The 16,786-nt window shown below is 36.8% G+C and overlaps 3 protein-coding genes across 3 annotated transcripts; 1 reads left to right on the top strand and 2 right to left on the bottom strand.

The window, feature by feature from the left end:
- Positions 1-1,947, top strand: LOC140776001 (cationic peroxidase 1-like). The gene is made up of 4 exons (XM_073119529.1): positions 1-287; positions 850-1,041; positions 1,142-1,307; positions 1,447-1,947. The coding sequence occupies exons 1-4, from the start codon at positions 57-59 to the stop codon at positions 1,830-1,832; spliced, it is 975 nt and encodes a 324-aa protein (XP_072975630.1). The 5' UTR covers positions 1-56; the 3' UTR covers positions 1,833-1,947.
- A 643-nt stretch (positions 1,948-2,590) lies between these two features.
- Positions 2,591-4,534, bottom strand: LOC140776132 (peroxidase RIP1-like). Its single transcript, XM_073119719.1, has 3 exons — positions 4,287-4,534; positions 3,972-4,166; positions 2,591-3,349 (listed from the first exon to the last, which is right to left on the bottom strand). Exons 1-3 carry the CDS (start codon positions 4,497-4,499, stop codon positions 2,786-2,788), a joined length of 972 nt encoding a protein of 323 aa, XP_072975820.1. The 5' UTR covers positions 4,500-4,534; the 3' UTR covers positions 2,591-2,785.
- A 699-nt stretch (positions 4,535-5,233) lies between these two features.
- Positions 5,234-6,751, bottom strand: LOC140776009 (peroxidase RIP1-like). Its single transcript, XM_073119544.1, has 3 exons — positions 6,496-6,751; positions 6,221-6,415; positions 5,234-5,985 (listed from the first exon to the last, which is right to left on the bottom strand). Exons 1-3 carry the CDS (start codon positions 6,709-6,711, stop codon positions 5,422-5,424), a joined length of 975 nt encoding a protein of 324 aa, XP_072975645.1. The 5' UTR covers positions 6,712-6,751; the 3' UTR covers positions 5,234-5,421.
- Positions 6,752-16,786: the final 10,035 nt, after the last annotated feature.

The following is a 16,786-nucleotide window of genomic DNA, read 5'->3' as shown; positions in this document are numbered from 1 at the left end:
TTAAAACCATACAAGCCTTTGTAATTTACTCCGCCTTTCTTATCTTCTAGCTAGTAATGGCTTCTACTGCTACTTGCTTCTCTCGTCCTTTCGTTTTGCTCTTCATATTCTTCTTCGTGTTCGTTCTGGCTTCTCTAGCTTCTGCTCAGCTCTCACCAACGTTTTACTCCTCCTCCTGCCCGTTAGCTCTGACTACGATCAAGACCGCCGTTACGGCTGCGGTCGCCCTAGATCGCCGCATGGGGGCGTCGTTGCTTAGACTCCATTTCCACGACTGCTTTGTTCAAGCAAGTATCTTTCCACATTACTCAAAATCTTTTTCCCTTTTATTTGTCTTATATATATCTATATATAGTGTTTGGTTATAAACATATATATAAATAATAAAGATATTTTAGTAAATAAGTAAAATATTATTTAGAATGGATAAACGAGGAGATGAGAAAGAGAAAATAGAGGAAAAGACCGATTGATTGATAGTAAACTAATATTAAGATTAACTGTTGATTGATTACTACACTTTTATGAAGAGACTTATACACAAATAAAGTTATGCTTAGTTTAATTAAAAAATATTAAATTATAAAATGATAAGAATATTGTTTTATAATAATAAGCTTTTAGAGTAATATTTAACATTGTGAATGGATTCAGAGGATGGACTGTAATTTAGTAGGTTACCAACTTTCACTAATTTACTTTCACAAATCTCAATAATTTCTAGCTAAAAGTTTGATTAGCTATGTGGTGTAGTGGGAAGTCTATATATATAAATATATATATATAGAGAAGGTGTTGTCAATTAATTGTACGAGAAGAGATTGTTAATGTCTGCTTAATTGATGGCAGGGTTGTGATGGCTCCGTTCTACTAGACGACACTTCTACCTTCACTGGAGAGAAGACTGCTCTTCCAAACAACAACTCCTTGAGAGGATTTGGCGTGGTTGATACCATCAAGTCTCTGGTTGAGGTCTTGTGCCCTCAAACTGTCTCTTGTGCTGATATCCTCGCAGTTGCTGCTCGGGACTCCGTCGTTGCCGTATGATTGATTGCTGCTCTCTCTTTTCATTCATCCTCTTTCATTAGCCCACTTTTATTTCCTAAGTACTTAACTTTGGAACTTTTATTAATTTATCCAGTTGGGTGGGCCCTCATGGACGGTGCAATTAGGGAGAAGAGACTCCACAACTGCGAGCTTGAGCGCCGCCAATAGTGACCTCCCTTCCCCCTTCTCTAGTCTCAGTGCTCTTATCTCATCCTTCTCTAATAAAGGCCTCACTGCTAGTGAAATGGTTGCCCTCTCAGGTATATATCTATACCAACATGCATGGGATATCTTATATTTATATTTTAAACTAAAGATTCGAACTCAAAATATCTGTTTCCAATTCATCTACTTATAATTAATATATATATATATATATATATATTTGGGATGATGCAGGAGCTCACACGATAGGGTTAGCAAGGTGCACTCTATTCCGGAACAGGATCTACAACGAGACGAACATCGACTCCTCCTTTGCGACCTCGTTGCAGGCCAACTGCCCAACCTCCGGCGGGGATGACAACCTCGCACCCCTCGACACGTCCACCCGCAACATCTTCGACAACTTCTACTACAAGAATCTGGTGAGCCAGAAGGGTCTTCTCCACTCCGACCAGGAGCTCTTCAATGGCGGCTCCGCGGATTCCCAAGTCAACTCGTACAGCTCCAACTCTGCCAGTTTCTTTAGTGATTTTGCCAGCGCGGTTGTGAAGATGGGGAGTATTAGCCCTTTGACTGGGAGCAGCGGGGAGATTAGGACCAATTGCAGGCAGGTTAATTGATTGCATTGGTACATCTCCTTAATGTTTGGCTCCAGACTAAGTCATGCATGCAGCCAAATTAAATAAAAGTGGAAATGCTTGTTGATTGGAAGAGAAATGTGTGCTAATTCGACGACTTTTCTTTTTGGGATATTTACATAATTACCGCTGGAAATTTTTTAAGGGATAATTCCAACCCCCTAAACTATTACTTAATTCCACATTCATAAACATTCTTTCCCTTCTAACCCCTGAAAGATAAAAAGACAAAACTACCCTTCTACTCATAATGGTATTTTGGTATATTACAACAAATTCAGAAGATGTATATAAAATATGCGATAATTCACGGGGGTGAAAGTGAAGTTATCCCCCCCCCCCCCCCCCCCCCCCCCCCCCCCCCCCCCCCTTTTTTTTAAATCACTAGAAAAACTTGAATTAAATGCATAATATAGTGCATGAAATAAATAATGAAGGTTATGAAAAGAAAATCTTATTTAAATTAGAGAACCGATGGCCCAAACCGGTTTAGCTTCAGATGGTGTGTGTGCCAATTAATGGGCCGGGATGAGTTAGATTGGACTTGAGCTTTATTTTATCGGGCCTTCCCCAAGAAAGTCGATAGATGTCCTCACTTACTCCCTAATAATATAAAACCTCTAGAATACTCTTTCTATTATTTGCCCATTGAAATTCTCTGTTAAGAAATTGCCGGTGAGATCTATGCGAACATGAGGAGATCCAAGTGTAAGTAATTCTACCAAATAAAGTCAAAAAGATGAAAAATTATGGTACTCTAGATATGTACTGAAACTTGTTCCAATTGCTCACCTCTTCAAATGAACAAACAATGAATGTCTTTCGGATATTACAAATTCACCTCTTACAAGATACGTCGCCAATCTCCCCTAAATTACACAAGTAATTATTAAATCGTCACACTTACTTATCCATAACACCACCAACTCTATCAATTAATCTTGGTTCACAACTCTACAGTCCTCGCGAATCTCTCCATCACTCCCAGTCAATGGGCTCAGATTCCCCATTTTGATCATGGCTGCACCAAAATCCTCCCAGAAACTGCTAGGATTGTCACTGTAGTACTGCACCAAGCTATCAGTATCACTCCCATCCCCTTGAAATAGTTGTTGATCCGAGTGCAACAACCCTTTAGCTTGTAACAAACCCTGGTAATAGTCAGTGTCTACTACCGCAGGTGTGTCATCAAGCGGCGAGAGGGCGTCGTCGTCGCCGGTTATCGGGCACTGAGCTTGGAGGTCGGCGGCGAAGCCGGGGTCAATCGTTGAGCTCTCGTTGTATATCCTGCTCCTGAATACTACGCAGCGCGCGAAACCGAGGGTATGCGCGCCGGCGAGGACGACGAGGTCCTCGGGAGCGAGGCCGTGCGACTGGAAGTTGGCGACGAGGGCCGGGAGGTCTTGGGTTGGCCGCGGGATGTCGGAATTGGCGTCGGCCATGCTCGCCGTAGTCGCGTCCCGGCGGCCTAGTAGCACGTCGTAGGAGGTCCCACCGAGCTGCATGGGTCGTTGCATGCAGACGTGTACGTACGTTACATAGCCAGTAATACGTGGATTAACTTGTATAATAAGAACATTAGACAATTGCCACATTTCTAACGCACAAGAAACAAAAAAAGGTTCTAAAGTTAAGTTTAACAGTAGATTGTTATATTTAAATTATACTACAAAAAATCGCCAGATAATAAATAGCTTAAAGATGAGGCGTTATTATGTTGATCAGAAAATTACTAAAATATAGGATCTTATTTAAAATTATTATTTCATAGGAAATTAAATTTAAAAAAAAGGTAAATTAGAGTTTAACTTAAGTACTAAATTCCTAGTGGTCCAGACCAACTTACAAATATTAGATTTTGATTAGAAACTAATGGTTAAATACTCTCATCAAAATATGAAATTCATTAACGTCAATATTTGCGACTAAGTAATTTGTTAACATTCTCAAATCAAAATATATTTTTATGGTCCTGTTAACAGTTGACTAACTGTTGCAATATAGCGTGAACTACAAAGTGGCTAAGCAGAGTGCATGGAGGTAAATTAAAATCGGGCCAAACAAGTAGACAGAGTAACTTATAAGTTGCCAAAATATAAAAGAAATAAAGATACAACTTACAGCAACAATTGAATCTCGGGCAGCAACTGCTAAGATATCAGCACAAGACACCACATTCCCTAAGCACGCCACGTTCACTGCTGTCTTGATATGATCGATGACATCGAACCCTCTCACCGAGTTATTATTCGGCCCCGCCATCTTCTCTCCGGTCATCGTCGGCGTATCATCCAACAAGATCGAGCCATCACAACCCTAGATATACATATATATATTTAAAAAACTACACCAATAAATATCGTCCAATTTCTTCTAGTATATACACGGACGTATAGATACAGCTAGTTCGATCACAAGAAAAAGTAACAATCATACGTTAACGAAGCAGTCATGGAAGTGCAATCGAACCAACGACGCCCCCATTCTTGGTTCTTGCACAATCGCCGCCTCAACCATGAGCTGAATGGTGGCTAATGCTTGGGGGCAAACGTCGTCGTAGAAATCCGGCGTAAGTTGTGAGAAACCCGAGGTTGACATGGAGAAGAAGATGATGACTAAGTAAGTGAAGAAGTTTGTAGTAGTCGCCATTAGGATAAGGAGACGATGATCTTTGTTGGTGAGAGGAAAGGATAGGGTTCAGTGTTTATATATATATAATAGCTAGGTGTCGATCACTTGGCTATCCTTATACGCTTTGTGAAGCTACCAACTACTAGTTGTTTAATGAACCCAATTGTTTGGATTATATTACGTGTGGTTAAACGTGTGGAAGTTGTTAACTAATGAAAGGTGGATTTCTTGTCATTCTAAACATATAATGTTGTCGGCAAACATGCTAGATTATCTTTGTTAAGTTTTTTAACAGGACATTAGAAGCTTCTACTAATTCGTAGTTTACCCCTTAGAGTGGTAATGCAAAGAATCTTCCTTATGGTGTGCGATTAGCTAAACTTGTAGAACATAAATTAAGATTAAGACCAGGCCAGCTGTTCACAAATTATTAACTTGTGATATTTGAAAAATTCAAGAAGGTTAAAGTAAACATAACTTTATATATATATATATATATATAATAGGTACATGATAAAGTAGGGAGATGTGAAGAGCTTCTTGAATTTGATAGCTAATATATTTCTTAAATAGAATTTAATAGCATGATTTAAATTCCAGTACCTAATTAAATAAACAAATAACAAGTCATTGACTAACATGTCGGACCGAGTTTGACTAGTATTCTTAGAAGCAAAATGTATATTCGATTTCCCCTGCAATAATTGATTGGATGCATCTAATTTTCCACGAGCAAGTATAGAGAAGATATATACTTGGTACAATAATTTTATTAGGAGCTTCGACATACATCAAAAACTTCACAAATTAAATAAACCGACATGAAAGATGGCATCAAACACCAGCCATCGACCACAAGATAACCAAAAACTAAAGTACAACATCTTAAAATTAAATTAACACATGACAAAACAGATTAGAGACAATCACAATTAAACACTTAATAATAATTCACCATCCTGCAGTTCATTCGGATCTCACCCTGATTCCCGGTGAGAGGCTTCATACTCCCCATCTTCAACATGGACACCCCGAAGTCGTTCCAAAACGCACTCGGATAGCTACTATAAAACTTCACAAGCCCATCTGCACCGCTGCCGTCTCCTTTGAATAGCTGCTGATCCGAGTGAAGCAAACCCTTTTTCTGAACCAACCAGTTGTAGTACACGGTGTCGAATTTCGTCGGCGTTCCGTCCAACGGTGCGAGATTGTCGTCGCCGCCTGATATGGGGCAGATGGCCTTGAGGGAGTTGGCTTGGTAAAAATCTAGTGTTTTAGTCTCGTTGTAGAGCCTGCTTCTGAAATTGGTGCACCTTGCGAAGCCGAGGGTGTGGGCGCCGGAGAGGACGACCAGGTCTTGTACAGAGAGGCCGTGGGATTGGAAGTTGGAAATGAGGCCGGAGAAGTCTAGGGTTGGCGCCGGAATGCTCTGGTTCGCGGCGAGTTGGCTTGCCGTTCTTGCGTCCCTTCTGCCTAGTTGCACTTGATATGAAGGCCCTCCTAACTGCAATTATATTAACCAACAAATAATATGTTAGAGGATTTAAGGAACTTTTTGGCAATCTATATATCTTTAATTCTTTCTTAAGGCTCCATATATATATATATATATATATATATATATATCTATATATGCAAAAAGATGAGAACATTTTTTTTTGTTTTGAAAGAAAAGAGTAAGATGGATGCATTTTTTCCCAATTGAAATTATTCAAATATGAGTGTTAAGGTAAACGTACTGCAACGACTGAGTCACGAGCTGCCACCGCTAAGATATCAGCACAGGAGACTATGTTGCCATGGCATTCTTCATTAACTGCAGCTTTGATTCGATCCACCACTTCGAATCCCCTCGCCGAGTTCATATTTGGAGCTGCATTCTTCTCTCCTATGAACGTAGGCGTATCATCCAACAAAACGGACCCATCACATCCCTGTATTTATATTCATAACCCACATCATTAGTTGAATCTAACAAAATTAAAGAATCAATTAAAACACAATTTAAGCTTACATTAACGAAGCAATCATGGAAATGTAGCCGGAGAAGAGATGCACCCATCCTTGGCTCTTGTGCGATCGCCTCCTCCACCACCTTCTTAATGGTCGCAAGAGCTTTAGGGCACACCTTATCGTAGAAGCATGGGGTAGAAAGTTGCCCTCTTGCGAGGATGAAACAAGTAGCTAAAACAATAACAGATGCTAATCGAGAGCTAATTAGAGCTGCCATGGCTAACAATCCTAGATATTGTACTGATGAGAAAAGAAGGGAGTCAAGATGGGGTTTATATAGATGAGTTTACATTGATTAGTACAATTGATGTACTACTGCGTTGTGGCGTAGCATGCACTATTTCAAACGAGTAGGTGGAAAGACTCTGTCTCGCAAATATCTATATGCATGTAAAAAAAAGTTAAGGTGGTGCTAAAGAACTAGCATGATTGATTAAATTAATGGGTGACAAAGATAACAACTCTATGCCATTTGACTTACTTTTTGTGTTTTATTAGAATGGAGACGGCCAACCCTACCAAAGCTTCCTCTGCAAACTATCTATTTATGCTGTTAGCCTCCTCCTTTTCTTATTTAATTTGCACTTGTTATAAGAAGGTAGAACTTTGAGAAATTAATAACGAGGTCTCTTTAAAGTTTTGTTGTTCAACTAAAAATCTAAAAGTACTTACTATTTGGCATTTAGCTCTAGCTAGTTGACTCATGCCAACTAGTCAAAGACTGTCCATTAATTATATGGGCACATATATGTATGGTTATTTATATGACCGGTTCTTGGGTTAGGTGGCAGTTCTATGTCAATTTTAACCTAACCCCGCATTCCACGCAATGAATGACTAGCATTTGATGGGAAATTAATTTTTTAAGTCAATAATTTGACTGCAACTCTGTATATATCACAGTGAAGTTAGATTAGAGATTAAGCTTGTCAATATTATATCAATTAATTATAGGGAAATTTGTATATAATTACTTAAGAACTATTCAAAGCAAGAGACCGGGCAAATATTTACCCCAATGCTTATAGGAAAAGTTATGAGAGAGAGAGAGAGAGAGAGAGAGAGAGAGAGAGAGAGAGAGAGAGAGAGAGAGAGAGAGAGAGAGAGAGAGAGAGAGAGAGAGAGAGAGAGAGAGAGAGAGAGAGAGAGAGAGAGAGAGAGAGAGAGAGAGAGAGAGAGAGAGAGAGAGAGAGAGAGAGAGAGAGAGAGAGAGTAGATCAGATCTCAACATAAATTATACTCTACAAGCTCTACAAGAGGCTAATTCAACTTAACAGGCTTAACTCATGCTAGCTGGGTAGGCTAAGACTTGACTAACATAATATAGAATTGGTTTGTACTGAACCTTACATTGGTCCAAAGCAATTGCAATAAAATGACTAGCTTCAATACATAATACCTCAATTAGACTCAATGAGCTTAGGCTGGCTAGGATTGGCTTCAACTCGAGCCGTAATAAACTACTATGCTTCTGTCCACATTGTCCTCAAGGTGAGAACTCGGAAACCTAGCCATAAAGTTATAGACAAGAATGTCATCAAAATATTTCAACATATCCTGACATAGAAGAGGTCGATATATGTCATTGATCATACCCAAGAAGGTTGATGGTCAGTTGGTGAGGCCAAATGGCATCATTAGAAACTCATAATGCTCGTTGTGCATGGAAAACGTTATTTTGTGTATGTTTGACGATTGCACTTGAATGATATAGTTGGCTTTCAAGTCTATCTTAGAGAAATAGGCCACACCTGCCAACACATCGAAGAACTCCTCAATGACCAGCATTGGATACTAGTCCTTGATGGTAATTACATTTAGTATTTGTTAGTCGACATAAAACCACAATGGCCCATTCTTCCACATTAGCAGCACCAGTGAGTTATACCTATTATGGCTTGGTTGGTGGATCCCTTTACTAACCATTTAGGTCACCAACATACCTCATGATCTTCACCATCTGAATGTTATTTGCACATTAGCCGATTCTCTGCCAAGCATAATTTCAATGTGGTGATCATGAAATCTTATCGATGGTAGACTTCTTGGCTCCTTAAAGATAGTGCCAAACTCTAACAAAAGAGTAACTAGGTCAGTTAGTATCTCAACTGGCAGGATGTTTTGTTTGCAGTCTGACTAGCTACATGAGTACTCCATGACACCTCGCCTTAGGTAGACTGATCTGTGGGAGCAAGTTTGCAATTGAGTTTAGACAGTGCCCCTCCAAGTGAAACTCATGATCATCAATATGGAAGCCCCGTCGAGCCAATCACTTTGGAGATGGTTATGGGTAATAATGGATGATTTGTAAGTGTTTTATAACCGCTGATTATTATAGTGTCTAGTTTGATCTTGGAAAAGGAATTTGTGATTTTTTTTACTCTTATTTGATAAATGTATTTTCACGTTAAAAATATTATGTTTGTGTGTGCTCTTGCATTTCTAATTTAGCTAAATATTTAGCTTTCTAATTAACAAAAATATCTTCTAGCAAGTAATTAAATATTTTCAAACCTAATAGACAGCTCTATCTTCATCACAATCTGCCAAACCATTTTCTCATTGAGAAAATTGTGAATGCTTCCACTATCAATAAAACAAGAACTAGTTGTTTCTTCACCATTTAGTTCATCAGTATGGTTCATGGTGCAATTGTCCCAGAGTAGGAGATCTTTGCGTGGACTTTCCCATTCTTTTCCTTTATGTCTCGATCAGTATCATCTCAGCCTTGACATTATCCAGCTCCTCCATCCATCATCATGCTAGTGGTTGGTCTCATGCACTTGTGCCTTAGGATGAATTTTTCATTCCAATGGAAGCATAAGCCTTTTGCTTGTTGCTCTTCTACTTGGCCTGCTATTAAATACCACGTCGAAGGCTGCAAATGTCTCCTACCTACCCATAGGTGGCTAAACGATCCCCCATACATCTATTGTGGGAGCGAATTGCCAAGGAATACCCCTCGCATCCGTGGCTATCCATAGAGATCTCTCAACCATCCAAAGCTCCTAAAGCTTCTTGTCCATCACCCTTGTCGTGTGGAAGGCATCCATAGGAGAATGTGGGTATGTCCCTTCACCTCGGCTTAGATGTCTTGTTGAGTTTATTAATGAAGGTACTTCAAAGAGTGGAATTGAGCCACCCTCAAATTCGGTTGGAGAATCCTCTTGGTGACATGAAATATGGTGGATTGTGTGAGCTTTGATAGGACACACTCGAAGTCATCATATTGAGACAACTTAAAGCATTGACAAATCATCTCTGCAAACTCATATCATATATGAAATAGATAGTTCTACTGCGCCAATCAAAATTATTGGATTATGACATTCTCCAAATAAAAAGAGGCTAGTAACACCTTATATTCCTTTGGGATGACATAGTTACCTCTGCCACGATAGGATTCCTCCATTGCCCCGAGGACACGGATCATGCATCAGATAGTGAAGGTCCACAGTGGAGCGGTCGTGTCTCTAAGTGTGATCTGTGGTGGTGGTGGCAGTATAGGACTGCACATCGGTTGATCATGATAGTCACATGTGGCATTTCGACCACTAGCCTGAATCCTTTGTCATTCTTTATCTTGAGGTGAACACAATGTTCTCTGTGATGACCAACCTCAACTCAGTGAAGGCTAAGTGCATCATGGCCACAAGAGGTGTGAAATTCACCTATGGAACTGAGGTTGGTGGTACTTCATCTCACGAAACCTCGATCTCGGCATCCATAAATGGATCTATCGGATCCATGGTGGGACAAAAGACTCATATTAGAGGTGTCCTTGCTATAATGGAATGAATAGTGGACATCGGTCAATGACGTCTGCTCTAATATTAATACTACAACTAGGCAAGGGGGTAAATAGTCTCATGCCGAGGATGATCTAAGAGGTGATGGCTACATGAGGGATGGAGCAGCAATTAGGGTTTCAATTGGGTTTGAAAAGGTGAGAGAGAGATTCTAAGTTAGATATGTTTCTACCCAATTAGCTAAGTTGCACTCCATAAGCTTTATAGAAGGCTAGCTTGGCTTGGCCGACTTGACTCATGCTAGCTGACTTAGCTAGGACCAGACTAACTTAATAGAATTAGTTTAGACTAAATCTTACATGGATTGAAAGGAATTACAATAAGAAAATGACTTCAATTCAAACTAGCTCAACTAAATTCAATGGGCTCAGGCTAGCTAGGACTGGACTTGATCCTAACTGTAACACCTCAACCCTAAATTATGATTTGTTAAACTCCAAAGGATAAAGTTGCTAAAATATCCTTGTATAATTTTCTAACATAACCTACACTAACTATACTAAAATAAATACCCTTGAGGAAAAATTCTTGAAATTTTTTGGCATTTGTGATGATATTTTCAGAAGTTAAGTGAAAGAGAGAAAGACATACAAGAGTACTTTAGACTTCTAGAAGTAAATCTTGCTATCCTTAATTGAATATTCCTACTCTAATAAGTTAACTCATAGTGCTACGCAAAAACTTTGGTCTAAATATGGGGGTTAGATTACAAATGTCTTAGCGAATATTCGGTGTTATTAGAGATTTTCCTAAATAATATCACTTTTAAAATGTACACTTACTCAAGCTACCCACACAAGATTTCTATTCGGTGTTATCTTAGCGAATGGTCGGTGTTATTGACTCATGCTAACTAATCAAATAGTATCCATGAATTATATATGCACATGTAGAAGCACCCCATGTACATGTTAGACTACTTCAATGGTTAGGTAGCAGTTCCATGTCAATTTTAACATAACCTTGCACTCCACGCAAAGCTTAAGCATTTGATTGGAGATTAATTTGATTTAGTCTCTAATTTAACTACAAGCATGTATCACAACGAAGTTAGAGTATCTAAGAGATTAAGTTGCTCAAAATTATATCACTTAAATTATGGGGAATTCTTCAAACAACATCCTCTCTTTTAGCTATTTAAAAATTGACCTCTCCTTATATATATATATATATATATATATATATATATATATATATATATATTTCAGACTCTAAGCTAATTGGAAGAGAGAAAGGCATACAAGAATACTTTTGACATCCTAGAAGTTAATCTTGGTATCCTTAAAGGAACCTTCCTACTTGATACTGTTTCATTAGAGATTGATTAGTAATGCAATCCAAATCCACAACCATTAAAATAGGTAGCAGTTCAACAAAACCTCAAAAGCCATAGATTTATATCGGCAGGCTTGCTCTTTCTTGCATGAAAAGAATGAATAGGTTACATATAGACTAATTGATATTTGGATTGCAATCTAGATTTTTATAAAGAAAAATGAAATATACAGCAACTTCACGGTCTGGCTACCAAACTAAACCAACTATGTACTGGTTAATGAGATATAAAGTTTATTATTTTCTCATAAATTGATGTCGAATTCACTCCCAGTTGCATTTGACTCAGTTGCAACCTACCCCATCACATATAGGTAAGACTTTAATAATGTGCATAAAATAATGACTTTTTTTCTTTAAATTTTTGTTAGTTTATCCGTTTAACTTTTTTCCATTAGGGAAATGTCGCATACCTGTCATCTGATTAATTTTTAAGTACTTTGAGAATGGTTCTAACCTTATTTTAGATGAGAAAAATAAAAGAAAGATAAGTTGATAGTAAAATGTTCATTTGAGAAGGTTAATCTTGATTAGGTAGGCTAGATCCACCAAATCTGGCATACTATATAATGAATGGATAAATTAAATTATGGTCATTGTTATATGCCTTACAGTTATGCTTGGAAATTTCTTTCAATAGGCCATCATATCATCCTTTATTACAGTAGCCTTTTTTGCTTTAATAGCTATAATCAATTTTACGGTTGTGGACTTCTTCTTCTTCTTCTTCTTCTTCTTCTTCTTCTTCTTCTTTGCTTTAATAGCCATAATCAATTTTATGGTTGTGGACTTCTTCTTCTTCTTCTTCTTCTAACTCCTTACCTTTTTTTATTTATTAGTTATTTTAACTTCTGAGAGAAGATATGAGCTGACTGATTCAAATAGGTAGGATTGAGTCAAGGGCTTAAAAATTCACTAGTGCAGTCTAAACTCAGTATCTCCGACATTAACTTGAAACTTAATAGAAGTAGGGTTGTTAAAGTCATTTTGTCATCTCAGTTGACAAATATTGTGTTTAACAATTCATGTACAAAATCCTTGTTGATGTATTTAGACTGTTGTATACGAGCATGATATAAGAATATAAAGAAGTTATTTACTTGGCATACAATTGGCTACTAATATTTAATAAGTGTTCTACAAGCATTCCAACGTCCAGCAACCACTTAAAAATATTCTAACGCCTGATAAATTTGGAGCTGTATTTGAAAATATTTGAAGGATATTTGAGTAATTTTTTGTCCGTTTGAAAGAGATTTTCATCTCTAAGGCCATAAATAAATTGTTGAAGCATCAACAAACACATAGTATACCGGCATTTAAATAAATATCAAATAAACCCTAGCAGATAAATCGATTATACAATGAAAGGATAAGTGAGAAATGTAATTATCTCTTTCAAAACAAAAAAAGTAACTATTGCAAAAAGAAGAAGTTATCTTTAGATATCTAATCTTTTATCTTCGAAATGCCCGTAGTGTCTGCTTAGCAGCTTATTTGTTAGTTTTCTTCTAAATTTTAACCTAAAATATTTATGCATGGAGTAAATCTAATTTTTTATTTGAAAAAATAAATAAATATTTATTTAATATTAATAATATTAATAATAATTAAAAGTTTAAGAAAAAGAAAATTGGTATTCTTTGTGTAGAGTTATTCGCGTAGCATAAGCTCTCGACGCTTCTTTGTGAGAACAGTACTATTTCAATACGATGAAAATAATATAGAAATAATTTTTTTAAGAAAAAGCTAAAGCTTTGTATTTGAATTAGAATTTTGTGATATAATTTTCATAGATGTTGTAATTAATTCAAACACAGATGTTGTAATTAATTCAAATACAAATATTAGAAAAACACAAATGTTGTAATTAATTAGTTTTTCTCAAATAGGTATTACTATTAATTAGTTTTTCTAATAGTAATACCTATTTGAGAACTACTAATTATTCAACACAATCACAAATAAAAATATTAGAGATACACAAATTATAAAGAGGAAAAAATAAGAGATGAGATTTATGAAAACAAAAAAGTCTATACATTGGAAATTTTTTTACGGAGTAAAATAACCATCCAAATATAATATTTATATTTTCTAATCCATAAATTATAAAGAAAAAAATATTAAAATAAAAGTAAGTATACGCAAATCTAGCTCCGACGCCTAAGCCTAGCCCGAACCCGTGGGCTAAACCTAGTTTGTCCGGCCCAAGCCCGAAACGATAATAAAGACCTTTGTCGGCCGACGGCCTGCAGTCCGTCATGTAGTAATGCTTGCCTAAACTCATGTTATCTACTAGTTGTTTAATTCCATTGTCACTACTATTTGTTTAATTATGCAAGTAATTTTTTTTTAATTCTATAGTCACTACTATAGTCACTGCTTCACTCGTTAGGGGTTTCTTTTTTGCTTTAAAGCTACTAGAGGTAAAAGCATTAGACGTTTCCCCTTCCTCTACTTCCTCTGTCCTTCTCAGAACAAACGAAGTACTCTGTACTCTTCATTGTTTGCATTGGACGTGGGTTTGAGCCCCCAGAACCACACATCTTGATGGGAACCCACAATGTTTAAATAAATTAAAATAAGGTGGTCATAATAATGCCCATTCATGACTTGATTCAATTCAATTTCGATACAAACCTTAATTCACCTTACATTAGATTTGATTTAAAATAGACTTGAATATGCTTATCGAGCGGTTTTAATTTGACTCGGAGTTTGAAATATGCTCGAATTGAAACTGATCGATCAAAGCTTGATAGGTTGGCTCAGTTTTGGAATTAATTTCAAGCCAAGCTTGAATTACACTTAATGTCTATCATCAATGATCTGATTAACAAGGTCATTAGGCATACCCTTAGATGTAGATGAGCCTTTTGATATCATTCTTGTGGATTGGGTGGGAAGAGAAGAATGGGTTGGTAGGTATTTGGATATTAGTGCAAGAAGAGATCAACCCAATAGACAAATTCTCACATGGTGCCTATTTTGAGTGAAAAGGTTTGTTTGCATAGTAATTTGTAGTTAAATTGGTGTAGTTTATTATACTCTTAAGGATTAACAAGTTTAACCAGGTAGTCAGTCATCTATTCTATTGCGACTTTGATTGAGACATGGTTGAATCCTTACAAAAGTTAATTAAAGTCCAGGAATTAGTTCCATAGTCATTTTCAATCGTCTAAGTCACTGAAAGTAATCGTCTGGTATGAGGCAGAAATCTCTACAAGCATGGTGTCAATTTACTTCCACAATAATCTTCGTCGGTCCACGCAGAAAAATCTCCTAGAGTGTGGTGTTTTTCTCTGTCGTCTAGAAAGCTTTTTTCCATTGTTAGCATCGTCGGTGATTCTTCCCCTCTCGTCGGCCCCAGCCAAATAGTTAGGAGGAGAGTGTTTTCCCCTTTTCTTCTCTCTCTATTCCTCCATCTTCGTCGTCCTCCTCTAACTTCACTGTTCCACTGCCTACTCTCTCTTTCGCCCACCTTGCAGCTCCATTAGGGTCCCCCCGTCTTCATCGATGTCCATCGCGTTGCTGCTCTCTACATGACCTCCATTGTCGCCACTATCTTGCTACCAACCTCACCATAATGTATAATCTTATAGTCCAACACGTTTCTCCCCCTTGCACTGAGTGAGAGGTTGCCATTTTCCTCCTCTTTTTATTATCAAATTCACTGCCACATCATGTCTAGTTTTGCTTGTCGCAGCTCCACTCCTAATTTTGATTCATTCAAATGTTTAAATGAAAAGATATATATATTTACAACAGGGCAGAATAGTCAATATCTGACGTTGTAGCTGTCGTTGGAGGGTGGTGGGCGACCGTATAATAGGGTGGCTCATTGTTGAGGAGGTGAATATGATTTAGAAACTCGGAACGATTATAATAAAAGATAAAGATGATAAGAATAATTTAGTTAAATTCTGATTCATTCCTTATAATAATCAACATATGTCCACTCCTATAAATAGGAGTTACAATCCTAGCGAATATAGAAATTATTTATTTTATTTAAAATTTAAAATAATAAGATAAAACTAACAAACTAAAAAACTCAATTTGACTCGACTAACTTAACCCTGGTCGGATTGTATTATAAACTCTCATCGAGTTATTAGATTTGAGGATTCGAGTTAACGTGCAAAGAAAGAGAATGCTAAGATTTATTTCAATAGCTTAATGTGAACATTTATTTGTTCATATTTGTAAAGTTTAAAAGAAGAAGAAGAATAAATTTTCATGCCTTCCTTGCTTATCCAAGTAGAACTCTTATTTATCTCCAATGGGCTAAGTTCAATGCCAAGACTTATCCTTACGTGTCATCTAATGCCACAAATTTAATTTCATCATCACCATCATGGACAAATAATCTTAAATAAATAACCATGCCATTAACTGCATGCATGCATGCATGCTCTACACTTTTCTTTAACCTAAAACAGAGAGGATATACTTATTGACTTTACCCAAATTAATAACTAGTTTAATTAAGTTCAACGATCTTAAATCTTAAATTATCTTCCACTACGGTCATCCATGACATTTTTAAATATTTTTCTTTGAGAGAAGCATGAAGACTTTAGTGTGCAGTTTTAGTTATAAATCATTAGGGAAATTGCGTAATTGATAAAATTATTAATATCACCACCTAGTTGTACATGAAGATGGGCATTAATTATTTTTCTAAACCGAAGATTAAGGAGGGAAGTTTTGAATGATCTAAGCGTGACTAAGAATTAAAGCCCACAAGTTACATCCGGATCTAAATTTTTTGATATATAATTCTATTTGGGTTGCTATATACTTGATCTTATCTTGTCCATGACCACGTAGTCATGCATGCATGAGGAAAGAAGCAAGCTTGCAGTGTTTTGTAGAGTGGAAAACTATGGCTTCGTAATTTAGTTATATTTAAATTTAAATTTAAATTTTATGATGATGGATTCTAGTAAAATCATAAGCACTTTATTATAACAAAATATGCACTTAGTTTCATATGTTAAATTAAAATACTATATACAATTAAATTGCAGAAGTTCTTAATTGAGCTATTGTTTTGAGAAATTATATACAATTAAATTCATGTAGTTTGGGTCAAACCTAGACATTTAATCTCTAAATAAGTTACATAAAGATCAAATTTCT

The sequence above is a fragment of the Typha angustifolia genome, chromosome 14 (genome assembly GCF_048772165.1).
Source record: "Typha angustifolia cultivar Huaian chromosome 14, ASM4877216v1, whole genome shotgun sequence".
In the NCBI taxonomy this organism is placed as follows: domain Eukaryota; kingdom Viridiplantae; phylum Streptophyta; class Magnoliopsida; order Poales; family Typhaceae; genus Typha; species Typha angustifolia.
The sequence above is the reverse complement of the archived record's forward strand: the minus strand, read 5'-3'. Positions and strand labels throughout refer to the sequence as shown.